The sequence below is a fragment of the Macadamia integrifolia genome, chromosome 2 (assembly GCF_013358625.1).
Source record: "Macadamia integrifolia cultivar HAES 741 chromosome 2, SCU_Mint_v3, whole genome shotgun sequence".
NCBI classification, from domain to species: Eukaryota; Viridiplantae; Streptophyta; class Magnoliopsida; order Proteales; family Proteaceae; genus Macadamia; species Macadamia integrifolia.
Window position 1 is genome coordinate 42,230,699 of NC_056558.1, and position 26,463 is coordinate 42,257,161.

General features: G+C 38.5%; 2 protein-coding genes across 6 annotated transcripts in view; both read right to left on the reverse strand.

The window, feature by feature from the left end:
• Positions 1-2,275: 2,275 nt before the first annotated feature.
• On the reverse strand, positions 2,276-14,143 carry LOC122066108. Of its 5 annotated transcripts, none has more exons than XM_042629936.1 (12): positions 13,082-14,142; positions 12,343-12,434; positions 11,643-11,745; positions 10,747-11,012; positions 10,276-10,407; positions 9,946-10,068; positions 8,921-9,064; positions 8,044-8,261; positions 7,334-7,487; positions 5,812-6,503; positions 5,561-5,708; positions 2,276-2,780 (listed from the first exon to the last, which is right to left on the reverse strand). In XM_042629936.1, the coding sequence occupies exons 1-10, from the start codon at positions 13,272-13,274 to the stop codon at positions 6,285-6,287; spliced, it is 1,644 nt and encodes a 547-aa protein (XP_042485870.1). In that variant the 5' UTR covers positions 13,275-14,142; the 3' UTR covers positions 2,276-2,780; positions 5,561-5,708; positions 5,812-6,284. The 5 variants fall into 5 exon arrangements, with proteins under 5 accessions (XP_042485870.1, XP_042485865.1, XP_042485890.1 ...); XM_042629931.1 differs by lacking the exon at positions 2,276-2,780 and having other exon boundaries at positions 5,361-5,708; positions 13,082-13,326; positions 13,681-14,141; XM_042629956.1 differs by lacking the exon at positions 2,276-2,780 and having other exon boundaries at positions 5,361-5,708; positions 12,343-12,431; positions 13,082-14,143.
• A 4,955-nt stretch (positions 14,144-19,098) lies between these two features.
• The window catches only part of LOC122066139 (methylthioribose-1-phosphate isomerase), a 9,871-nt gene continuing 2,506 nt past the window's right edge, over positions 19,099-26,463 (reverse strand). The window contains exons 6-10 of the mRNA XM_042629968.1: positions 24,224-24,366; positions 24,012-24,117; positions 19,927-20,065; positions 19,541-19,809; positions 19,099-19,402 (exon numbers count right to left, since the gene is read on the reverse strand). Of these exons, the coding sequence (XP_042485902.1) occupies positions 19,322-19,402; positions 19,541-19,809; positions 19,927-20,065; positions 24,012-24,117; positions 24,224-24,366 (738 nt within the window). The 3' untranslated portion in view covers positions 19,099-19,321. The remainder of the gene's footprint in view (positions 19,403-19,540; positions 19,810-19,926; positions 20,066-24,011; positions 24,118-24,223; positions 24,367-26,463) is intronic.

Sequence of the window (26,463 nt, forward strand, 5' to 3'; positions counted from 1 at the left end):
ACATTTAAAACCCGTACCGTCTGTTTTTCATTTTTTTTGCTGCTTTCTGTTTTCTTTTTTATCATTAATTTGACCAGACCATTTAAAAAATTTTACTGTTTAAAACATGTATCATCCGTTTTTGTTTTTTTTTCTGTTCCCATTTTTGCTAACTTTGGTCCCATTTTGTGGCTGCATGGAGCGTGAAGACCATGAATTTAGTTCTTGGTATTGATATTGGTATCGGCTGATATTAATCCGAATCGATCAATGTGTATTCATATCCTTTTGTCCAAAGTGAAGATGTGGAATGGAGGTCAGAAAATGACTCAGTTTTTTTCAGATGAAATGAAAGTTCTACATGCATCCTTCATTGGCAGGAAGGATAAGATCACTATATGATGACATTATCAGGAAGACTGGTAAAATAGTCAGCACCCTCACCAAACGCACTATTAGGAGATACAGTGGAATGACACTTTAATCATACGTGAGTAACTCAATTATCAACAACAACTGCCTAGCGCAGTTGGTGAGCTATGGTGTGCAGAAAAACCATGAAAATTGTTCATGAATCATACAGCCAGGTTGTAGAAGATAAACTTTCAGGGTATTTGAAAATACATAACATATTTTTCAAATAATGTATCATGTCTGCAAATCAGCAATGAATGGACCAATCTAATTTGTCAAGCAAACAGTCTACAAGTTTGAATGAAAGTTTAAGATTCAAGTATATATGTTGAACACAGGTTACAAGCGGTAGATACAGCACTGGGATAGAATCGAGGACAAGCTAATTGCAAGTTGAAGTCCAAGTCCTAAGCATTGCAATGAAGAAAATTGTATTCACAGGCGAGTTCTTTAATAACCCTCCACCCCCAAAGAGAACCCTGCAAGACTCATACCTGATAAAATGCATAGATATGATCCAACACCTGAAAACATGTAAAACCTTTATCTGTGGGCCTTGACAGCACTCAGAAACTTATGCTACAGACTAACAATGAATTTGGAAGTCCCACTCTATGGCTGCATGGAGTGTGAAGACCAACAAAACATCTAAGGAATGGGATAATTCGTGTCTTGTCTTGGTTTTGTAAGATGAGAGTCTCATATCAAATCACAAGGGCTGGTAGTATTTTGTACTGAGTCTTTGATTAGTCATGTTCTGCTGACTTTTTCTATGTAGTTTCATTTCGTCTCCAAATCTTTTGCAGCTACTGCAATGTTGCAGTGAGCATCCAACGGCTAGGAGTATTTGATTAGTCATGTTTTACTAAATTTTTCTATGTAGTTTCAATTAGTCTCCACATCCTCTGCAGCTGCTGCAGCGTTGCAATGAGGATCCAGCGGCTGGGAGCCCCAGCCCCTTGGGTTATGTGCCCAGATGCTCCCAGCCACCAAATGTTCACTGCAATGTTGCAACGGCTGCAGAGATTCTGAATGCATATCAAACATGCCCAAGTTTTTACATGTCGAAAATCTTCACAAAATAATTTTTTTCCGCCCTAAATCTTAACAAAAAAAAAAAAATTGTCTTTAATGTAATTTACTACTCTTATAAAGGGGGTAACCTGCACCACCCTTCTTTTGTGGGTGCTCAACATCTCATGACTTTCTCAAACTTGATTTCAGACAATGGTTGATTTTATGGTGAAATTATGGAAAGGAATGTTCATATGGGTGACCTAGTTCTACCGTGTAGAATGTTAGAGAAGGGGCTGAAATTTTAAAGACAAAAACATTTTTTAGTCCTCCACGGCTATACTCATGAGTTTGAGCCCGATCCGTGACTAAATACCCATCCGTGGATTCTTCCTGATGATTAATCAAGCTACGTGTAAGTTGGCCCAAACATTCCATGACAATTAATGCTCCGACTATTAGGAGGGTGTCCAAGGACTGAAGCTTACGAGTTCTCCAACATGGACACGTGGTACATTTCAGATCCAACGGTTGTTTGAGGAGATGGAATGAATGGACAAAGTTAATAGATTAAAATTATTTGAGCCGGATCCTATGAATTGCATGTGTAACCAGAATTTTTTAATCAGAACCATACTTCCAACAATTTGACAGCCTTTGTAGATTACTATCACCCATAAATCTATCTCATGAGGTGAGTTTCTCACTCTATTGTTTGCACTCATTTTCTTAGAATACTTCAAGTGTTAAAAAGGTCAGGTTTGATGTATTCCACTTAAAATTAATAGCCCATATCTTTCTTACAATCTAATACCACCTGAGAATGAAAACGAAAGAGGAGAATTGCGGCAGAGAAAGAACAAATAGGGACCTCCAAAAATGCAGATTCTTCAAATGATTAATGGTTTTTAGAGTCAACCCAAGAGCAAATAAAGTAAGAAACCAAAAAAAAAAAAAAAAAGGTCAAAAAATTCTCCCTTATAATATGAAGCCTATAGGAAGGAAGCCTATGAACTCACCAATTCGTGCAAGCTTTTCAGTTTCAGTTCCTCCAACTGGTAATCCGTAGAATTGGAGCAGCTCATCGATCATAGCTGAGGTGCTACGAAGAATCATACTCAAGTCGAACCACGTCTTAGAAGCGTTGGATGGAATATTTCCTTCACTGTTTGATGGTCATACAATGATTTCACGATCTTGGGCTTTTGAGTTGTTGATCCTTGCAAATTCATTATAATCAACCAAATTCTTCAATCTCCCTTCTATTTCTTTCAACCACCCATTGATGTTGGACTCCAAATTATCTAGACGCCCATTCATTTTATTAATGGCATCAAGCACCTGTTGCATATTTGCACCGACGTCCATTTGTTCTGGAAAAAATAAATAAATAAAGACAGATTAGATATGAGAAATGAAATGGTTCATCAAATGAAGATCCGAAAATCAACTTGATCGGAATGGAAATCCGAAACTGATAGAACCATAAAAGAGGAGATCTATCTCAACTAAACTCATGGCAGCTTCCATCCAAACCACCCCGGGGAATGGTTTTGCCTCAAGGTTACAGGGAAAACAGGGGCAGCAGCGAATCAGATATACTAGAGACGGAACCCCCCAAAAAAATTGGGAAGAACATAAGAGAGAGAGAGAGAATCTTCTTTTCCCCACCAAAACCAAGAGGCTCTGTTCCAGAAAAGAAGTTGAAACCCCGACCTCAAAATCTCTTTCTCAACTCGTCTCCTCTCATGATAAGAAAAAACTCTTAACTCCGAAAGGATCGAAAAATAAGAAGAAGAAGACCAAAGCACCATAAATAAAACAAATAAAACAAATAAAATGAGATAGTAGAAGAAAAGAGAAGGGGCTAGATGGGCTTCGGCCAAAAACATCTATACTGTCCTGATCGGAGAAGAAGGGGAAACTGTGGGGGAGAAATCTACTTTCGGCCAAGGAAAAGAATGGAGAAGAAGGGATAAGAAGGGGATTGAGAGGACAGTAGCAGCCTCGGCACCATTGCACCTTCAACTAAAGAAGATGGAATCTCGCCGGAGCTACCGCTGCTGCTGCCGAAGGCATCGATGGAGCTGGTGGTGCTGCGGCAGTCGGAGTTTCACCAAGAAATGGGTTAGAGAAAGACACACAGGGTTCGTCGGTCATAAAGAGTGTGATGGTGGTGGCGGCGGCTAGGTTCTTACAAAGAACAGAAGATGGAGGATGGGGTTTCAAACTTCAGCCAATGTATAGGAGATGGCGGCACCAAATTGAATCTACTAATTCTAAAAAAAAAAAAAAAATTGAACCTATTAATTTAAATCAAATCTAATATGCTATTAATTCATAGAGTAGTTAAATTGTTTAAAATATTTACACCAAGGAGAAAATAATTATCTCACTTGGAATAATGTCGAGGGAATTAACCAAAATATTAATATGCCATTCCTTCTCCAAAATTTAGGCACTCATGGAACGTGGGGAATGGAGCTTGTATTTATAAGGTTGGAAAAGGGAACAACTTCTCACTTATTTCCAACGTGGGATTAAAATGAGAGGAGTTTGTCCAAAAGAGATGATTTTTTGGAAAAGGGATGTTGGGCAGTATATGGCACTCATAGATTGTTTGAAATAAAATCTAAAACTTTGATTTTTGGTCAACTTCCGAATGTTTTATCTTTCAAATAGTCAGTTAGAATTCAATGTGCAATATGTCATTGGAAAGCTGATTCTAAGCACTATCTAGTGATGTGAGACACATGCGATATTGACCGAAAACCTAGCAAAAATATGGGTATAGCAAGGATCCTGATCATGCAATAAAAAAGGGAATTGAAGATCAATTCGGATCGTTCTCGTACCAAAGTGTAATGTCCAACTTGAGAGAACAAACCACAGTAAGTCATATCAATTTTTGAACATATATTTCCATTAAAAGCCTCTCTCCCTTGAAAACATTGGATTCCTATTGTCTTCATTGCTATGAATTTCGGTGTCAGGGTCCATATTGGTCTCGAATGATATTGATAATTATTGGCTGATTTTGCTCTCAATTTCTATAATTTTTTTTTTTTTTTTGATAGATTTGTCCCAAATAAGAATCATTCCACTAATATCGGACTGGATATATATTGGTAATTATTCGATATTGGGCAAAGCTAATACTGATACAAATTGGCCATACGCCCTATCCAATACAGTTATTCACATCCATGGTTGTCTTGTTATGCAAGGATGTTTATGTTTTTCTGTCATGGACTAAACCGGGGATCTGTACTATATGAATCTACAATTTAAGTGGAGAGCATGATAATGGATTGCTGCGCTAGTCTTTCCGAGGATTAGTCGAGGTACATATAAACTAGCCCAAGCGCTAGTTTTTCTGAGGATTAGTCGAGGGGCACATAAACTAGCCCAAACACATTGGTTACTCCCCCACCCCCCCCCCCCCCCCCAAAAAAAAAAAAAAAGGAAGTCCCACTCTGTGACTGCATGGTGTGAAGACCAACAAAACATCTAGCATTTCATTCTCCTTTCGTCTTTGATTAATCATGCTCGTTTTAACAAGAATTAAGATCGTGTGGTATAAATTCTTGGATAGATTCTAGGTCTAAAACGCATTCTGAAATCTGATTCTTATCTGTTTTCTCACTTCAAAGTGCCTGTAGAACCAAACTCTATTTTGAGAATGCATACCAAACACACCTAAGTAAAGGAACCTTTAATGGAAGAGCAGACAAAGCTGCTTCAACAATTTCTTGAATGTTATGTTCTACAAGAGACGACAAGTAAAGAAAATATATGTAAGACCATAAAAGTATCTATCTGAATGTTTATGTGCAGCCTTTTTTCAATTTTGGGAGGATGATGACACGTTATCTAAAGTCTATATATATGGACAGTTGAATCCATACTCATCCCTTCAATATTGCAATTATCCACAGCATCCAGACTGTCTATCCAACAAATCACTCCTTAGTGAAAAACTATTATTATTGGTTAATAAAAACATTTGAACTATTGAATAATAACACACTTCCAACAGCATTCTCCCAAAACCAAATGCAGAAAAAAAGGGAACAGAGTAGAAAGAGTGAAAAATACATTGTAACACCCATCCACCTTTAGTCCTTAACTAGGTTTAAGATCACAAAATTACCTACACGCACAACTGACGTTCTGAGATTTGGGCAGCTTTCGAAGAAGGCAAGTAAGCACTTTATGCTCAAGAAGACTCCCCAAATGCAATCGCAACTCCAATTTTGATAGGCTCCAATACATCAAATACATACTATTTGCAACTCTACCTGCAGCTAAGCACTTTTGATCATCAAGAATGGGTGAAAATATTCTTCTTTAGTCTAAGCCGCAGTTATAAATCAAAGATGGGAAACTTCAAAAGAAAATTACCTTAACAGACCACCCAGTTAGGGATAAGGGGTGCAGCTGAACCAGGATATCTAGCAAAATTTTCTGAACTGGTGCCCTTGTTTCATTCAATGTGTATTCATATCCTTTATGTCCAAAGTGGAGATGTGGAATGGAGGTCAGAAAATGCCTCAGTTTTTTTTAAGATGAAATGAAAGTTCTACATGCATTCTTCATTGGCAGGAAGAAGATCACCATTATGACATTATCAAGAAGAGAGGTGAAATGATCAGCACCCTCACCAAATGCACTATTAAGAGATACTGTGGAATGACACTTTACCATATTTGAGTAACTCAATTATCTACACCAAATTTCAGGTATAAACTCCTTCCGACTTCTTTGTTATGGTAAAAATGAACACAGGACTTCCATCCAATGCTCTGGGGCTGGAGCTTCTAATCAGTCTTGCATCAGTCTCCAGAAATGGGAAGACAATGACATTTACAAAGATCTCAAGCTCTGACCAACAGCTCATACACATTGCTGTTGTTATCCCCACTAACACGCTTCAACATTTCAAAGCTTTTACGACTCCCCAGAAAATCAATCCGCTTGAATCGCACATAACCGTGTTCTACTGTCTCTCGGCTGGCATAGACCATTCGAAGCTGATCAGCATACCTAGAGTCCGTATGAATTGCAACATCTATTTCATCTGATGACATGTTTTCCTGCAGATAAGTATGCATAATTATATAGAAGACACATGCTAGGTGTGGCTGTGTGTAACCGAGGTTTACCCTTGGGCCTGAACCGTAAAACAAGGCAGGTTCAAGAGGTTCCTCATTAGCAAAAAAAAAAAATTATAGAAGACACAGGAATCATGAAACATCTCTCATCCAATCAAATAGTCCATCTCTTGGATTAGTCAAAAGCTAAACCAATGAATTATCTTAAACTTTAATTTGATTATTATAAAAAAATTGTGGCAGCAATACAAGATCATCAGGAAGAATGTGATTTACTCATGAAAATGGCCCAGCTAGTGGGTATTATGGTAAACCTGGGGACACAGAAAATATTGTGTGGGATTTGTTTGGGTATAATATGCTATGATCAGTGGGAAAAAAAAATTATATATTTTCATGTATTATTCATGAACCCAATGATAGAAAAAAAAAAAAAAAGGGCAAGAAAATGAAGTACCATGGAAATTGTTCATGAATCATACAGCCAGGTTATAAAACACAAACTTTCAGGGTATTTGAAAATACATAACATATTTTTCAAATAATGTGTCATGTCTGCAAATGAGCGATGAATGGACCAGCTTAATTTGTCAAACAAACAGTTTAAAAGTTTGAAGGGAAGTTTAAGATTCAAGTATATATGTTGAACACAAGTTACACGAGGTAGATACAGCACTGGGATAGTATCAAGGACAAGCTAGTTGCAAGTTGAAAATACAAGCTGATCCCTTTTCTGTTTTAATAACAAGAGAAGGTTATATATCAGATTATAAATATTAGAATGGAAAGAGAAAACCCTGCAAAACTCATACCTGATAAAATGCATAGATATGATCCAACACCTGAAAACATGAAAAACCTTTATCGCTGAAGTACGTTCTGGAAGAAGGACCCATCTCACCAAATCGGTCGACTGGAAACAGAATCGTAAGAAAGTGATTTTTAAATATCAACTCTGCCTTTTCACTGCAACCAGCCAGTGAATTTAAGAAAACAAAAGCAGTTAGAAAAGAAAAAGCCTCAGGTTTAAAAATCAGAAACTAACAGAAAAATAAATCAAATATAGTCATCAAGTATGATCATAAAGATGAAAAACATGTGCAAAAAAGACTGTGGATGCACAAAGTAGAGGTTCCAACAGAAAAAGAAGACCCATTAAGGTGATTGGCACAATTCAATCCATAAAACATAGGGCCATTAATCCATGTTGGTCCCACCTATGTGGGATCCTGAGAGGGCTCAGTTTGGAGGAGACATTCCTAAGCATTGGCATTTTTCGCACAAAGTGGCCACTCTCAAGAATCAAACTGGGCATTTTCCCTGGCAACTCGAACATTTTACCATTGCTCCAAGCAATGGCCCCTCATTGGTTTATTAATACACTACTCATTGTAGAATGATAAGGTCAAGATTTTTTGTATAGATCTTCTAAATGATACAACAGAAATAGCAAGTCCCATCAAATGCACCAAATCTTCAAGTGAAACTCTTTATCTAAAATCAAACAAAGGGAGACAACAACCTTTCTCTGAGCGGACGGGAGAGGTTTTCAAACGAAGCTTCTGGATCCCTTCCACCCCCTCTTGCTTCAAAGAACACAGAAGTATCTTGGTCACTTACACCCTCAAAACCAGAAGAATCTGTATAAATACAAGCAGTTGAAGTTGGCTCAGATATTGACCAGCAGATTGAATCCAGAAGGCTGCTTGGAGCAATCGGGCGTATCGGGGCTTGAAATGTCTGTAAAGAGAGGCACAAAAAAGTGCTGGACATATGAATCATCAATGCACAGAAGATATACTCTAGTGGAGGTTGACAACGACAAACAATAAACAAATGTCGAATTCTAATTCAGAAGAGAGGTGCAGGAAGATTATTTCCCACATTCCCCTTGTCAATGTCAGTCATTAAACATGGTTGGCATGTATTAGGCGATGGACTTTCCTTTGTTTTCTCCAACTTAGACCATCAACCAATGCCATAATCATCGCCACAATAAGATCATAAAATAATGCAAAACCACTTTTCTGGAGCCCACACCAACCCCTGGCTCCCTTTATGTGATGATTTGATGTTTACGAATTTAGGATCATCTGTTAGGTTGACTTTACCGCTGGGTAACTCTAAAGTTGGATAGCATATGAACCAAGAATAGCGAAACATAAGACGGTGCCACCTCCCCTCCCATTGCCAGAGTTGTACATTTTCTGAGTATCTAAATACCATTTCCATATAACAAGTTGGCAAATGAACCTTATTAACAAAAAACATGGCATATAACCTAACATGTTCAATATGTACAACAAAACCTCTTATTCTGTAGATATCATGATTGGGTGTAAAGGAACAAGCACAGATAAATCACTGCTCCATGCAAGAAAATATCACCTACTACTTACCTGCATATGACAGCCACGACGATTTCTAACCCCAACTTTTGCCAAGTTAACAATCTTCCGTCTTTCCTCAGGGTTTTCTACAATTTTCTTTTGTGCTAGTTGTGCATTCAGTGGATCTTGACAGGCACCAACCCTGTTTGCTTCCTGAAGCAAGTTGAAGACCAATGACTGCACCAGTCAGTAACAACACAGAGCAAATTGAAGGTGTTGAAAGGACAATGTGCAGGTCAAAGACGACATTGGGTTGAAGTAATGATAAAGCCATTAAGTGTTTATAAATCAACAGAAAAAGTTCCTCTTGATAGAGTGGAACAGAAGAAGAATAAAAAGCAGAAAAAGAAAAAGACAAGGTTCCCGTCTGTGCATAGATTCTCACTCCAGCATATTCACTTTACCTACGCTACTCTTAATTTATTACAGCGTAACTTAACAATAGAAATGGCATGTTTGACAAGAATAGGACCAAATTAACCTAATATGTTACACGTTATTTTTCCCATTAGCTTTTTATTCAATTTGGGGTTAAGAGCAAAAACCTGTTGTATCAATATTCAATACTATACCTTCATCAAGATTCTCCACTTTTCAAATTATCACCATTCCTCAAGATTGAGATTGAGAGTCAAATAATTCAAATTTTGTCAATAATTTGAAGGAAAAAGTGACCTCATGATAAAATAGTGGCCAAGATACACACTTTACATAGCATTATTTACAGGATTTCCTACATGAGAACCAGTGGTGGAGGGATTATTCACAAGTGTACATTTTTCGATGTTATTCATCTCCAACTGGAGACTAAAACTGAGGTAATCACTCTAATAGCAGAAGTTTAGGGACATTCAAGCCTACTATTTTTCTTTTTCTGATAACTATAGTCAAACCAACTGTTCTGTCTATAAAGAGAGAGATAGAGAGGTAAACATATAAGCAAATGTAGCAACTAAAATTTATCAAACTATTCATTTCAAAATCCAGTAAGCATGTAACAATCACATTGCATCTGAACAAAAGATCAGAAATACCTTCCCAGAGATAAGGTTCTGAAAATTCTCCAGGATCATGCCAACCTGCCTAGCTAAATCAGCAGACATGTGCACGAGCCTTTGCTTATTTTTCTCCTTTGTCGTTTTCAGAATCCACAATGGCTGAAACAATTCATAGATAACAATTTTAATGATGGTCAGAGTCGAGCTAGTCAAGCTATAAGGGACACTTACGACAATCCAAGTTCGTTTAATGTTGCATAAAGGCTACCAAGACAAGACTGAATTTTATGCCGACCATCCTAGATTACTTTCTCAATCAGTAGAGAAATAAGGTTTTACAAGAAAACAAATGTAGTTCCTACTTACTGTAACAATGTTATCAGTGTGGCCAAGATATCTCTGAACAGTAGTTCCTTCGCACACCACATGACTTGCACGGCAACCAACAAACCAGCGATCTACAATTGTAGCCCCTTCTTGAGTAGCTGTCTCAACAACCTGTCACAAATGAACCAGTGATCCTCAAATGTAGCACCTTCTTTCACAATATACTTTCAGAGAGAAGTTAAATCTTTTTGACTGGTGGGGGTTGAGCAACAGAATGTGAGACGTCAATGCAGGTCTTCCACAACTACTGGATTAGGGTACCATTTGCATTCTAAAGGAAAGTGTGTACCCAGTGCACGAGGCTCCTACTACTATGGCATCTGGGGAGGGTCATAATGTACGCAGCCTTACCCCTGATTTACAGAGAAGCTGTTTCCTAACTAGAACCCGTGACCACTAGGTTGCAATGGAACACCAAATATTACCGAACAAGTGTAACACAGATTCTACCTTACTTTGCAGTTCTGCTGAAATATCTGAATCGATGAATATGGAATGACTGGAAAGAACTGCTTTCCCGCTCTTATTATTCTCCTTCCCAACAAAGTACGGATGTGGTTGCAGAGTGGTGCCATATTGCTTAGCATCATCATGCACACCAACAGGCAGACAAGTATTCTTGGTGCCAGTGAACCCTAGAGGCCGATTCAACTCCTCCGTTTGTAAACCACTTTCTCCAACAGTTTTAACACTGTAAAGTGATTCACTCAGCCTCACTGCAGCACATGTGAGCCATTGCAGAAGAAATGAAATAATTTAGCTCTCATAGTTTCCTAATATTAATTACTTACCAAGAGAAATAAAACCAACTCCACAATGAACTCTTGATAATGGTTGAGGTTAGAGTAAGGTTCTTTGAAAATGTCATCAAGGCAAGAGATATAGATAGACAACGTCTACACACTATACTGATAAGTAGTTTGTCTAGTCAACTGATCCAAGTCGTATCTACCCACGATAGACCATTTCAGTAGAGAATTCAAGATAACTTTCAAAGAAGAAATTTATACAGCATGTATACCCATAAAAGGGGTAAGTGGTCAACTGATCAAGACCTGATCATAGGACATCTCTTTGATTGGCCATAGCCCAATAACTACACAAACTGGAATACTTCACCAAACGGTAAATATTGGTATTGACCATCTGAATACAGGCATGAGTTATTAGCATCCAAGTATTGTTTGCCAACAACCATATAAGTTTTCACAATCTATACTCATTACATGGTATACTAAGTGATCGGTCTGATTGTTTGGGAAATTTAACTGATGTCCTGAATCTCAATTTAAAAATGTAGCAGGTATTGTAATATTTATAAGAAGCAATAAAATTTCAGTACTCACCATTCCTCTTGACACTGTCCATGAACCATCCCAAGGTGACAACAAATAGGCCATTTCCCAATCCATGCTTTAGAGCATGCTCAAACTTTCGTCCACTGAAGCTGTAAATAGGGTTAAGCGCTAACAAAGGTCCTTTTATAAGAAACCACATATTAAGTACAGAAAAAAAAGCAGAAGATGCATTCTTTTTCAATACCTCAGCAGGGAAAATTTAGCCCAGCTGAAGGTAGGTACCACTTATGAAGGTATTCCTATAACTTTTTTTCTTTTGTTTTTTACCCTCTTTTCTTTGGGTAGCCAATGTCCTCTACCACAAGTAACAGTACAGGAAGACACTGGCCACCCACTTAGGAAGTAAAGCTAGCCTAAACAACACCACTCATAGCAGAGGATAGGACAACTTTGCCCAACCACAAATTGTTCAAACAACAGAAAAGTGGAAACCATCAAAGAACGAGGAAACAGTTACTGTGACCTAGTCTTTTAAACAACTAACTAGAACATAAACTGTTTTGACTATTTTCCATTATATGAGGCCACTCAAAGACTAAGTGGTAATATCTGGTCCAGTAGACCCTAGGTTAGAACCTGTTGTACTTAAGAACTTGCATATCTGCTATGCCTAAAGGTAAGGCAACTTCTTCTCATACTAATGCAACAACTATGAGTCTCGTCCAACAGTTGTTTTGTGGTAGGATATCTGGACAACCAGGTGTGTACATTTTGGATGCAAACAGCGACTGTATTGACCACCTAATTTCTCTGTGGCATCCATGACCTGCTTCCTCGCTTCTGTCACAATACAAAGCATATACATGAATTAATCGGTTTTTCAATTACTTGAATAAAAGAAAATTAAACAGCACAACAACAACAGAAATTTTCAAACAAGCATAATATAACATAGAAACAAAATATATGAATTATGTCATATAAGTGGAACAGACAAAATTAGAACTGAAAAAGATTTCCTTTCCAAACATCATGGTATAAGAAATACATAAAGAGGAATCCTATAGTCACTTCAGCTTCTCCCTTCAACATCAGGAAGATCTGGAGGGGATAGGATCCATCATCTTGATGGTACCCACTGAAGAGTCCCAGCTTCATATAATTTGGTTCAGTATGTGAAATATATTCCTCTGATGAACCAAAGAATATTATAGATTGGATGCTTAACTTCATTCAAAAGGGTGGTCCAGTGCACCCAAAGATCCCCAACTATCTACCCTCTGGACTTGTCCTTCAGCATATACAGTATAGGCATTCAAAGCATGATTAACTGAAGCTCGAAAAAGAAGGGAAGGGGTGGGGGAAGAGAGAAGAAAACTGAAGCTTGCCCTCCGAGATCACAAACTTGAAGCGAAAAGCTAGCATTACAAACATCGTCTACACCTCGAAATCGAATAAAATTTAAAGCATGATGATTAATTGCGTACCTTTGGATAGCCCAGTGACACATATAACCAGACCAGCGAAAGGACCACTGGCTCGAACGTCGATCTGAGACATAACAGAGGAAGTTGGGGACATTGGCTCGAAGGTTTGCGACCAACGGAAAGAAGAGGAAATCCCAACAAATAGCCTCGAACAGCCCTTGCTGTTGATTACTTCAACTTTGCTGCCAGCCATGATTAATTCTCAAAGCTTCACCGGAACTTTGCGCGCAGATTGTGTAGAAAGACTGAGCCATTTCCAAAAACAAAATCTCTCCCTTCAACATCTCATTAAGAAGATAAGAAAAAACAAATCCAAAAGATTTTCAATTTTCAATGCACGAACCAAATTGCACAATAATTTTTCATATTTTAGCAAAGAATCGAAGGAGCAAACTTCACGGCAATATTACTCAAAATCAGAAACCATCTCCTCTGTTACTTCACTATCTAACAGGGAAAAAAACTGGATATTTCGGATCGAAAAAGAAAGATTTTTGGACAGACCCAAATGACAGAGAAATTCTCATTTGAAAAAAAGGGGAAAACAAATACAAGAATCCCACAGCACTCAACTTTAGACAAGAACACAATAATCTTACAGAAAATTTTGGAAAAGAAGAACGTTCGCAGGTTCTCCAGCGCTATAACACCAAATCGGACGAGGAACTGATTAGGAATCAAATAGAAGCATAAGAAATACTGTGAGAGATTGGTATAATCGTTCACACAATGATAAAATGATGTCTTGAAGAAGGAAAAAGATGAAATTTTCCTTTTGGAAGGAATCAAAAATTTAAGATTGGTATTCAAAAACGGAGTAACATATGCCACAGTAAAAGATCTTTGACGGCCCAAAAAAACAGAGTGGGAGAAGGAAAAGTAAAAGAAAAAGAGAAGGTAAGAATAGGAATAAACGCTTTTGAAAACTTTTTGCTTCTCCTCTCTCTTCCTCCTTTTCTTTTCTCTATTTTCAGATTCAAAAGGGAACCTCTCGGACTGGAGTAACGCAGTGTCTCAGTATTCCCACTTGCAGGATTGCAGTCCCTCTGGGCGTGGGGACTCAGGGAGGCTCTATAATGGGGAGGGGGGACAAAGAATTTTAAATAAAATTTGGTAATTTCAACACTTTCGAATTCAATATTTCCGATTTGGTGGGTTCTACAAAAAAAAGAAGGAAAGATTTGGTGGGTTCGATCCGGTTTGTGTTGGTTTTCTTTAGGAGAGGTTTCCTAAGAAAGCAGTGTGGTTCCTATGCCATCACGAGGGGCAATGTACATGGAAATATCAAGAAGGTGGAATTTTTCACTTTTTATGAGGGCTAGGGTGGGGAAAAAGATACTCTCCAACTAATTGGGCACCCAGTTAAGGACTGGGATGACATGCAGATACTCGCACCATGTATTAGGATGAGTGTTCGATCCCCTAGTCCTTGGACCACTAATTGGAGAGGAGTCGAATCCATGGAGCAATCATTTTGGCGTTCTTTGTGTCTACGCATAGAAGCCATGCTGACTTTTATGCTCCTTTTCCTTTTTCTATGGAGAAAAGTTCTTTGTCCACAAGTACAGTTTGCACTGACATATAGGCCAATGAGGCAGCAACATTATTGCTTTCCATAAGGGGGGATCATTTCGCTCACATGTGCCTAGGCACAACCCCAACAGTCCCCACATAAATCCTTTTTTTTTTTTCAATACAGAGATGGTTCTAAAAAAGGCGGCATGGCTACTGCACTAACATAGGGACTAATAGGAGGCCACGTGGAAACATCAACAACAGTGCCTTTTACGGTTCTCTTTTTCTTTTATATTAGATAAGAGTGTCAATAGGTCGATTTACTCTAGTTGGATCAATTTTAATTTATTATTTGATCAATCGAAAATCAAATCATTAAGGAATTTCTCAGTTTCAGTCGTTTATGGTTTGTCATAGGCTACTATTGGGTTTGGTCTCGTAAGAAATTTCCCTCTATTGATATTTGTACTTTTCTTTCATTACTAGCGGATTCATTTCGGTAGATTTAATTGCTTTTCTAGGCAGAATCTAATCAATTTTGATCGATTTCTAACCAATTATAATAAATTTGAATCAGATCATAATCAACTGGGAGTGATCTGAATCCAGATTACGATCAATGGGACTTTACTTAAGCACACTAGAGAGAAGATAGAAATGATAGGAAGAAGGGAGAGACGCACCAAATATGAACCCACACACCCATGTGAGAGGAGTTGATCCGCTGACCTCCTTGCGCATTCTCTTCAACCATAAGCTGTAAGCACTCTATTTCTTCTCTCTTCCCTTATTAGGCATTGATTGGTCATTCTCATGTTCCCCAATCAGCGTACCATGAACTACGAACCCGAACTATCGTTCAAAGTGCTACAAATTTCAACGTGAACAGTGTGGTGGCTAACACCACCTTCAATCTTGTCCCCTATCCTTCTTTATGGAGCCCATCTTGGAAAAAAATCGTCTGCAATTCCGATCTTGTACAATTCCATGCAATACCACCTTCAGGCGGTGACACGTGTATTGATACCAATACAATGGTCCAGATCTGATTTAAATACCTCTTCATTGATTTAATGTTTTATTAGTTGTACCAGATCTGGACCATTGTATTAGTATCAATACACGTGTCATCGCCTGAAGGTGGTATTGCACGGAATTGTAAGAGATCGGAATTGCAGACGATTTCAACCCCCATCAAAGGGTTGTCTCAGTACCTTCTTTCCTCACTCTCAGGTCTCAATAGATACTCACATGGCTCCAAGGCTTAGTCTTGGCAGCTATGAATCCATATGCACTGTCCCTGAAAACCACACCCCTGCCCCTTTGGTTTCTTCCCTTAAAAGCAGCAGCATCTGAATTGACCTTTCAAGAGAGGGTTTTGGGATCCTCTCCAAAGATTCATCTTGTAATTTCCCTCCAATTAGACACATGTATTGTGACCACTGAGGCAGCGTGTTTGTGCTTAGTTGGAGACAAATTGAAGAGAGTTGTTGGAATGATCGAGATCCTCGAGGTCTGTTTGGTGGAATTTAAGAATCTTCTTGTTGTGAGCTAATGGTCCAACGAGTCCAAACAATTGTGCTTAAAAATTTGTTGGACATAATGACAATACTTTTCTTTTTAGGCTGCGCTTGGTAATGACGTTTCGTGTACAAAATGAAAATTTCAGTTTCTGTATCAAAATGTTTTTTTTTTTTAACGAAACTAGAACGACTGAATTACCTTTTGTCATTCCATCAATTCTCATTTCTAGCTTCTTTTTTTTTTTTTTCACTTTTTGTTTAAAAAAAAAAAACACACCATAAATGCACCAAACACTTTATTCCATTTTTTCGTTCTCAAATAATGAAAAAACTCCAAAAACATTTTTCTTATATATATATATATTTCATTTTTTTCCCTTCTTTTTATGAGAAAATGTCTGATTAGCTTTCTACATAGATTCATGCTTAATCTTTATTATTTTTCTTCTCATGGGATCATGTTTGTTTTCTGCTGAACTTAATTTCCATTTCAATCTGTCTACGTACCCCTCAAACTTAAGGGGATCGATCATTTTGTACATAAACAGACTTTGCTTCTACATTGGATACATTGCATAGATAGACTTTGCACTACTGAAGCAGAGAGAACCTACTTTATAGCCTCAATGTTAGATTTGATTCTTATTCTACTTAGAGGATCAAATCAAAAAACCTATTACCTTAATGTATCAGATGGAGAGAGCTCCTCAAATATGTAAAAGCACCAAAGGCTTGAGCTAACCAATGTAAAACACTTTAACCATTAAAATAGCAATGAATTCTTTCAAGAATTTCCAACGGTGCCGAAATCTCTCAAAAAAGCAGTTAAGCCGTGCTGCCTTACTCATAAAGGGGCTTTACCCTCACGCTAGTTGGCACAACTAGTCTCCAAGGCTATACTATATCAAATAGCTTAAGGCGCTAGTGTACTTGTCTTTGCCGGGTTCTCGAGACCAAACTATGCTTCAAATGCCTTTTTTTATTTTTAAGGGCTCACCGGAATCAACTCAAGGAGGATGGTTACCCACCAAGCGGTATAACTCTATAACTCCTAACATCTCAACATTATTTGGACATTCTTTATCAAATAAATGGGAAAGGGAAAAGGCCAGGCAATGCTAGCATGTTACAATGGAATTAGGAATGCTAGTAAATCTTGATCGTTAGATGAAACATAAGCAATCTCATCCCTTAATACTCATTGTCTAACATAACATTCCCATCACTCACGCTCTACAATATCACTTCTTTTACTTCTCCACATTTGTCTCTAAGAGACCTGCGAACAGTGAGTCTTCAACAACATCACATTCGTCGCCGTTGGTGCCCCCTCCAACCACGTATTATCAAACAAGCTTGGTCGGAACCTCATAACCGCCACCAACGAACCCATAGCCCCAACAAGAAGCTGAGAAAATGACCGAACATCCGACTTAGGATCATTATCAGAGAAGAAATTAGAAACAAGCGTCATAGGACCAGGACTAGCACCAGCTCCTCCGATGAAGAGATTCTCATAGGAAGAACGTGGTGGCGGAGAAATCGTGGGACATGGAGGAGCAGTTGTTCTTGAAACTCCCCCTTCCTTTTGAGCAGCCATTGATGGATTTAGGAGATCTGTTTTCAAGAAAATCTACCTGGGTTTTCCCTCTCGATTATCTTTTTTCTTCGTTTGATTCCGCAGATCTGGAAATAAATTGACAAATCCAAAACCAAACTAATAATACCCTCTGATCAATACTGCCCTAGATATGGAAAACTGAAGACCGATGACCATCTCCAGCTGCTCATAAGCTACTTTTGCCATGTCCGACAACTTGACCTTGTAATCCAACACGGCCAGAAGTTCATCTACTCCGGCGTCTTGCTGCTGTGGGTCATCCCACATCTTCATCTTCCCCATATCCCTCTCAGCCCCCATTGAATAAGGTCCACCACTAGGACCAGCACTACCGCCGCTACTCTCTTGATGCTCTCTCTTCATCTTTCGTCTTTCCAACAAAACAAAACCCACAAATAATAGGATCAATTCTGCCCAAGATATGAAAAACTGAAGGGGATTATGGTCAATCAAAGAGAGGGCCATTGCAACGGTCTGATTCTCGAGCAACAGCAGCACAACCCAGTTGCAGGGGCAGGGTGAGAGAAAAGGTGTAACAGCGGTGGAGTGAGAGTTTGGATTTGTTACCTCCATCCAACGGTTATATTTAAGATGAACAAATCCTACGACTAATATCCCGCTAGCATTCCTAATCCCATTGTAACCCGCTAGCATACCCATCCCTCTCCCTAAATGAAAACTCATTCTTCAAAAACTTTGACGGGGAAACTGCCATATTTTGATAGCCAAAGCAGGGCCAAACCAAATTGTTTCATCAGCAACTACTCATCTCTCCCTCAATAAATGGAGAGAGCATATTTTATTTTTTAAGTGGAAATTATCTCTTTCTATCGCTGTGTGGCAAGGTTTATGACAATTCATCAGTAGAGTCCAACCCATTCCAAGTTTTTTTTTTTTTAAATGGTAGAAACGTATCTTTCATGTTTAAATTCCATCAATCGTAACAGAAGTACAATCCTGAGAAATACTGGAGCTATAAGATTATGTGAAAAAGAATTGAACGTGACAATACAAAGTGTACAGTCTTCCACTGGAGAATGAAGAGGTGGTCGAGAAGTCATCTAAGCTGTTGCTTCAATGAAAAAGGAAGTGATAGAAGTGGGGACCGAGTTGCAGGTGAAAGAGAATTCCTTCATCATGGGCAGTAGCATAAGGTAGCAAGAGGGGAGGATGGTTTCAACTTCATCAATAGAGAAAGGAGCTCAATGACAACCCAAGAGTCTTATCATGAGGTCCACTTCACACTGATGAAGGGCGAAAGGATTCTCCCTTTCTCAACGGGTGAAGGAAAACTTTTGCCTGTCCGTCCAATGCAAGTTGACAGGTAAAGACCAGAAAGTGATTGTAGCAAACAGGGAAGAAGCAAGTCACCAATGGCTCCCATCTGGAAGTTGGGGGTGCCATTGTTTTTCATTTATGTTAAGAAAGAGTACATTCACCTTATTACTTTTGATAAGATTAGCTAAATACTGACCAAGTTGCAAAATAGTGAAGGCTAATAATGTAGAATAAGTAACAAGTACAAGCTCCACATCAAAAACTTTTGTAAGGCCTCATCGTCCACTGAGGTGAAGAGCACCTTTATTCAGCAATTTGACCAAGTTCCTTCCTTGGAAATTCCTTGATGTCAAAAAATTCAGTGCCCGTCTTTGTGATTACCCCCTGGTCAAAACATAGAGAAAATCATTAAACTATGAGATTCCATCGAATGATCCTAATATGAACACCAATCACACTTACATGGCCCCCAAAACACACACACACACACACAAACAGAGCGCAGAGAGAGAGAGAGAGAACCTTTTCTGTTATGATAGCAGTTATGAGACTAGCTGGGGTAACATCAAAAGCCGGGTTCCAGACACAGATTCCGGATGCTGCCACTTGCTCTCCAAGTCCTCCCTGTGAACGCAACAATTCATTTGCTGATCTTTCCTCTATAACAATTTCTTGTCCAGAGGTTAGGGATAGATCAATAGAAGTTATAGGTGCAGCCACAAAAAATGGAATGCCATGATGCAATGCACACACAGCAAGGCTGTATGTTCCTATCTTATTAGCGGTATCACCTGCAGTTAAACCACACCATGCTAATATTTAAAACCACTTTCTCAGTATTAGGCTCAAAGCAGATCAATAGATTTGCATTGGGTTCCTTCAATTAAAAATAAAAATAAAAAAAATACCATTTGCAGCCACACGATCAGCTCCAACAATGACAGCATTGACTTTACCAGCTTTCATTAATGCAGCAGCAGCAGAATCAGCTATAAGAGTGGCAGGTATCTTATCATGCACCAACTCAAATGCTGTTAGCCTGGATCCCTGCAGTACAAAGCGAGGAAAAAAATTTTTAGGGTAGTGTCCAACGGAGAGTGAAAACAGAGAGTCAATGAGTTGCTACAGGGGATTGAAATTGATCGAGGACGTAAATTAATTATAGTCTCGGATGCATGAAGCTTTTATCAGTACTCCGTTCCTCCCTGAGAACATAGATCCTACTCTCACCCCTGGTCTGATCATTCCCAAAACTCTGGGAACAAAATTCCAGAACAAGTTTGGAGTACAATATGTGCCATACATATCGGCAATGCTGTTCAAGGAACAAGTTTTGAGTACAATATGCACAAGTAACATGTTAGGAGAAGTGAATAGAATTATTTCAGAACATATGTAGTTCAGATATTCCCTCCCCCATTATAACATCAACTTACTTAAGTTGGCTCTCACAATCAAATCAGTCCAAAAGTAACCATGACAGCTGAGATGTTTTTACAAAACCATTTAGGCATCAACAGGGGTGAGGAGGGAGGATAAAAATCTGAGGTGTTCAAAGAATTAAAGGAGCCAACAATAACGTGCCCCTTCATCAATTTCAAAATTTGATGCTTTGGAGTTCGGACTATCACCATTGCAAATGCATGAGGTGCCATCTGAGGCTACCCAGTTTAGTTGGTCTCTTGATAGTTCTATCTAGACTGGTCCGTACGATGAGATGGAGTTGGTGTGATCCAATCTGGTCTCTTCAGTGTCCATTAAAATTAAATCACCTTGAACTGCAGTGCACTTGCAAGAAGTTCTGATCCATAAGGGTCAAGCAAACATCTTAATAATTGGCATCATAACAATAATAACACCATAAAAGGATTGAGGCATTTAAGAGAACAGAAATAACACATGCCGGGCCAGGATTAAAGTATCGGTATTGGTCGCCGTATCGGTCGGCCAAAATTAAGATAAGTATTAGAGGGTATTGTACCGTATCGGAAATACGCTAAGACACGCTAATGATACGCACATAAATGGATAGGAAACACTTTTTCATAAAAAAATTTGTTAAAAAAAACTATTGATAACATGTATTATGCATAAACACTAAATTAAGGGTATTGCATTAAAAATTTGAGGTTCGTAGTTGTCCCATAAATGTAAAATCCTTATTCCCAACCTTGATTTCTACTAGTTAGAGAGAAATATGGCTGGTTGTAACTTGGAACAAAAACCCCTCAAAAAATCGTATTTTTCTAAAAATTGATCTATCTTGGTCATTATATGACCGTAGTGCACTGCATTTGTACGTATCTTACTGTATCGATATATACCGATTGATACCGATACTCGTCGATACGTACCGATACATATCGATACGTACACTTCACCTCGATTTTATATTTTCCATAGAGCATTGGTACATATTGGTGCGTATCGTATCATATATCAATTTGTATTGATATGTATTGTAGGATATATTTCGATACGAAAGAATTTTAAAAATTCAAAGTATCGTATCGGTGTGTATCGTATCGATTGGCTAAATTTAAGATACGTATCGGAGGGTATCGTATCGGTATCGGTATCGGAGATACTTTAAACCATGTGCAGGGGTTGAGAGGTGGATGCTAGAGAAATATTTGTTAGTAGTCAACAACAAAAATAATTTAGCGGCTTTCTCTATTTAATCAACAAAACTTATTACAGACCGATTGCAGCAATTAAACCATTGACACAGAATGTGATACATATATATTTATTTTCAACAACCCAACTATAGACCAGGAATATCTGGAGGAGAAAACAATCAATTAGTTAAAACCTTATCTCCTTATGTTTGCCGATGCCCCTCTAAAGTGCTCATAAAGCACTCTCCCTTTTAGGTGAGCATGACAGACTCCTAAAAATTATTTCTATAACATAGTACAGACTAAACTCCAAAGAGCCATGCCTGAGGCTGAAGGTGTTTAAAATAACAATATACAAAAGGGTGGCACCATAATGATTTATATATTCCCTTTCTTTTTTTTTTTCACTTGATTCTAGGAGTATTCAACAGATCCAGGTGAGGGTGCTGGAATCCTATACAGTGACTTGGGAAGTGATGTGGATCCGGGTTCCAAAAGTCAGAATTAGATCACTTGAAAGCCCACCCAAATAAGAGAACTCAATAACCAAGGTGCAATGGCAGTATTGTAATTAAGCCAAAGTTATAAAGAGAGTGGCAGAGTTGTAAATAACCACAAACTTCCTAATGTCTAGATGAGTTGGTCAAACAAAGACGACATAACTGGGATTTAAATTAACTGTTGAGGATTGGATAGGTAGCACACACTAAATATGGGGCAGAGCCTAATTCATTGCGAGAGAGGGGCAATTCTGGAAAAACATAAATTAACTAGTAAAAAAACAAAGAGCCCACCTTCTTCTCGATGGAACACCAGTGGGCGATAGACCCAGCCCTACGATCAATAGGAAATCTCAGCCATAAGAGAACGATTCAAGCTGTGGTTTCAGACGAAGGTTCTCCACTAGCAAGCCTCTAGAATCCCTCTGTTGGACACCCAAAAACTTGATTGAAGGAGGAGCATTCAATAGTCAAACTGAACCTGGCGGAGGAGTAGGGTTTCAGCATGGTTGCAGGTTTAATTTCTCACAGCAGAGAAAGACCTTGGAGTTGATACTATAGGGTTTGGGTCGCTTGCAAGGCAGCAACCTTCGACCTTAATTTCAGAGTCAATCAGTAATGGACAAGGTGTATCAAGCTTCTTGTTCTGTGTTAGGTATCACCGCCCAGCAGAGACGATGAACAGTATCCAGCAGTTGAAAAAAAAAAAGGGAAATAAAGAAGAAAGTAATGGAGATGAAGAAGAAGAACTAAAGAGGAAAATAGGAGAGGGAAAAGAAGAGATTAGAAGATTTCAAAGAGGGAGAAAAAAAGGGGTTGGCAGCCATGGTCTCAAAACCAAAAAAATTTTCAACCAAATTTCTATTCATCAAGTCTAAAAACTGAACTTCTCCATCGTTTACATGTCCAATATAAAGGAAAAAAATCAAACAATTAATGGAAACTACTTGAAAAAAAACTATTTTAAAATTAGAAGCTAGCTAATTTAAAAAGAAATTATTTCTAAAACATAAGAAAATCAAATCAAAAGATTTTTTTTTTCTAAGTCCATCGTGCAACTGCATCAGGAAGTAGTGAGAAAAGACATGAATGGCCTATAGACTTGACACAACTAACATGACCTTAAAAATAGAGTTGAATAGAAAAACAGAATCGATGTACGCAGGGATCATTAGTTGAGAAAAGGCTTGGTTAAGTTAAGTGGTACTCAGGGAAACCCAACGATTTTTTAAATTAAGTAAATAATTTTATTAGGGCTATTAAATTCATTCATATTTTTTTTTATGAGTAGTAGCAACTAGTTTGTCTACATTTTACTTTAGTTTTAGTTTATTATGATATGTTCTGTAATCACTTTGATTGAATTCTTTGACAATTTTGTCTTTCCTATCTCCAGCGCCCCCCCCCCTTTGAATTTCTAAATTTCTTCTAAATTCCTCCACATTGTACTGAACTTATCAAATGTTGGTCTGGATGCATGTTTTGATGTGTTCTCTCAAATGTTATATCCTTCAACAATTGTTTTCCCTATATCATGCAATATACAAGCCAAAAATAGTATTCTATCAAGATATTGTTAGTAATCCCAAGTTAAAAGGTGTGAGTTTCATAGGTTACCCTCCACAAACACAAAAAGGGGGGGGGTCCACATCTTGAAAGCAACTAGCATTGGAGGTTCTGGTTGCTAAGATACACTGTAAAGCAGAACACATCTAGGGTTAATTGAAAACTACCGCCTCCTCAATCCTGAAGGTTCACCAACCCTCAATTGTCTTTGCAAGAGCAAAGTTATCATTCTGCTAACATGTGATTGGGCAATCTCTACCATAAGGCCAAACAAAACCAGAAATAGGTGGAGACTAGTTATTTCACCTGGTTAAATGGCCGTGTCTCTGTACAGAAGGCCCTTTCAAGCATTCCTTCAGCATGAACTGCACGAATAACACCAAGAGCTGTACCATATCCAGCCGTTGCGAGGCTGTAATAGAGGGATAAAAACCAGATCAAAACCTACTATACATAACCTTGACAGGGATCCAATGAGCATGCAAGGAATATAAAATTATTATGAAAATTTATTGAACCTGCCAGTGTTACAGTGGGTCAAAATAGAAAGCCTCTTGGAGCCTTTGAGCTGACTTTTAAGAATTTTTGCTCCATGAGAGCCAATCGCTCTGTTTGAAGCAACATCATCTTCAAGCATAGCTTCAGAAGCTTCTATATAAGCCTGCAAATGAACGTAGGTTTATCTTTGTTACAAAACCAAGATTTGTAACCAGTAACTTGAGAAAGTAAGAGCAGAGAGAAAGAGATTAAGAGAAAAGAAGAGAAGGGAGACCGCAAGAGGGGAGCAGCCGAGTGTATTTCTCAGTCCCCCCTACCATCAATATTTATTAACAACCAAAGTAGTACAATCAAATTAGGAAACTAAGTCCTTGTGCCACAAACAAGATAAAATAGGAAGTCTATCCTAATTAGTAAGTAGAGATCTATTCTAACTAGGGAAAGAAATAAACTAAAGCAAGGAAGTAAAACTCATCCACGATAGGGACACTCCCCATATCGTGGTACATATCTTAACACTCCCCTCCAAGCTAGAGTATACATATAAGCTTGGAGCAACAAGAATAGAAAATTAAACATAACATCGGTCTTGAGTAGTAGTGGTAGACGCTAGAGAGCACAGAGAACTCCAATCATCCACATCATAAAGTCAGTAGCATCAAAGGCGCTTCCCAAGGAAGGAAGGTAGTAGGTAGGAAGTAGCAACAACAGGTTGTGGGGATAAGCATATATCGACATCAAGTTATCGGGGACCAAAAAGCAACATCAGGTTGCCGAGTATTAAGTTGCAGCATCGGGTGCCGGGGTAAGCAAGTACATCATCAGGTGCCAAGGTACAAGTAGCAACATCAGGGTGCCAAGGTAAGCAAGTAGCAGCATCGGGTGCCGAGGTAAGCAAGTAGTAGCATCGGGTGCTGAGGTAAGCAAGTAGCAGCATCGGGTGCCAGGGTAAGCAAGTAGTAGCATCGGGTGCCAGGGTAAGCAAGTAACAGCATCAGGTGCCGAGGTACAAGTAGCAACATCAGGGTGCCGAGGTAAGCAAGTAGCAGCATCGAGTGCCGAGGTAAGCAAGTAGCAGTATCGAGCGTCGGGGTAAGCAAGTAGCAGCATCAGGGTGCCAAGGTAATAAGTATCAGAATAAAGCAGATAATATAAGAATTTCAATTGAGTAGATAATAACTCCAATCTCCCCCTCACGTGTAGCATTACACGTGGACATACATTGTCCAATAAATAGCATCTCAACGAATGAGCAGTACATATAATCCCATAGTCAAGAGTAAAAAAAAAATTCCAATCTCCCTCGCACTGTAGCAAATTATCTTTATGCCAGTACCAATTTTCCAAAAAATTGTAACCCAAACTGATGATGCAATCTAGGGGTCCAAGACCCTAAATTGGGTGCTATGTGCCAAAAAAATGGCAGATCTGTAATTAATCCAAGCAATCTCAGTTTTGAACCCAATTATGGACCCAGCCAAGAGAAATAGAGCCCAATTCCATTGAAGTAATGGTAATTTGGTAATTGACAATTGGTAAAGAAAAAGTAGGAATGGAATTCCGGTAATAATTCGATTTCAGCTACAGGCAAAACCAAAAAACAAAGAAGGGGTAAACTTGGAAGCACAATAAAATAAGGCAGGATGTAAATAAGAGGGGGCATTAATTATGGCAATAGGAGTGAAGCATTAAAAAAGGGAGATGGAAAGTAAAATAAGGGCAAGTACTTAATAGTAATTGAAGGGGTATTTATGGGAACTCAAATAATAAAAGAAACTCAAAATAATAAAAAAAGGCAAATTAGAAGAAGATAACATGAGGACATCTTCTTCCTCACAAAGCCAATCAATAGTCATGGAAACCATAATGAAAGAAGCAAAACCAGGAAGGAAACCCATCGACTTACGGAAACCTGATCGTGAGCAGAGTAAGAGCAGCGGAAATCAAGCTTCTTCCTTTGATAACCATGACAGAAAAACCAGGGAAGAAAGGTGGCTGGTAACCAACAAATACCAGAAATCAATAGGAACAGGTCGACTCTGTTTCAAAAATCAGCAAAAACTTTCAACATATGTTCAATTAGCAGCAAGAATCCATTCGGACATATTCAAAATTCGAAAACACGAACAAAACTTCAGCACAGATTTATTTGCTCAGCAGTATGGCAGCAGCTCATGGAAAGAATCAATCTATCAACAACATCAGCAATTGATTATCAGTAGCAGAAAACAAAGAACCAATTGACGCCAGCAGAAAATAG

Excerpts from the sequence above, each read along its gene's own strand:
- LOC122066108 (XM_042629936.1), bottom strand. The coding sequence starts at position 13,274 with ATGGCTGGCAGCAAAGTTGAAGTAATCAACAGCAAGGGCTGTTCGAGG. Across the intron at positions 10,069-10,275 it reads ACACTGATAACATTGTTACA|CCATTGTGGATTCTGAAAAC; the intron begins GTAAGTAGGAAC and ends GAATTGTTTCAG. Across the intron at positions 6,504-7,333 it reads ATATCTATGCATTTTATCAG|GAAAACATGTCATCAGATGA; the intron begins GTATGAGTTTTG and ends ACTTATCTGCAG.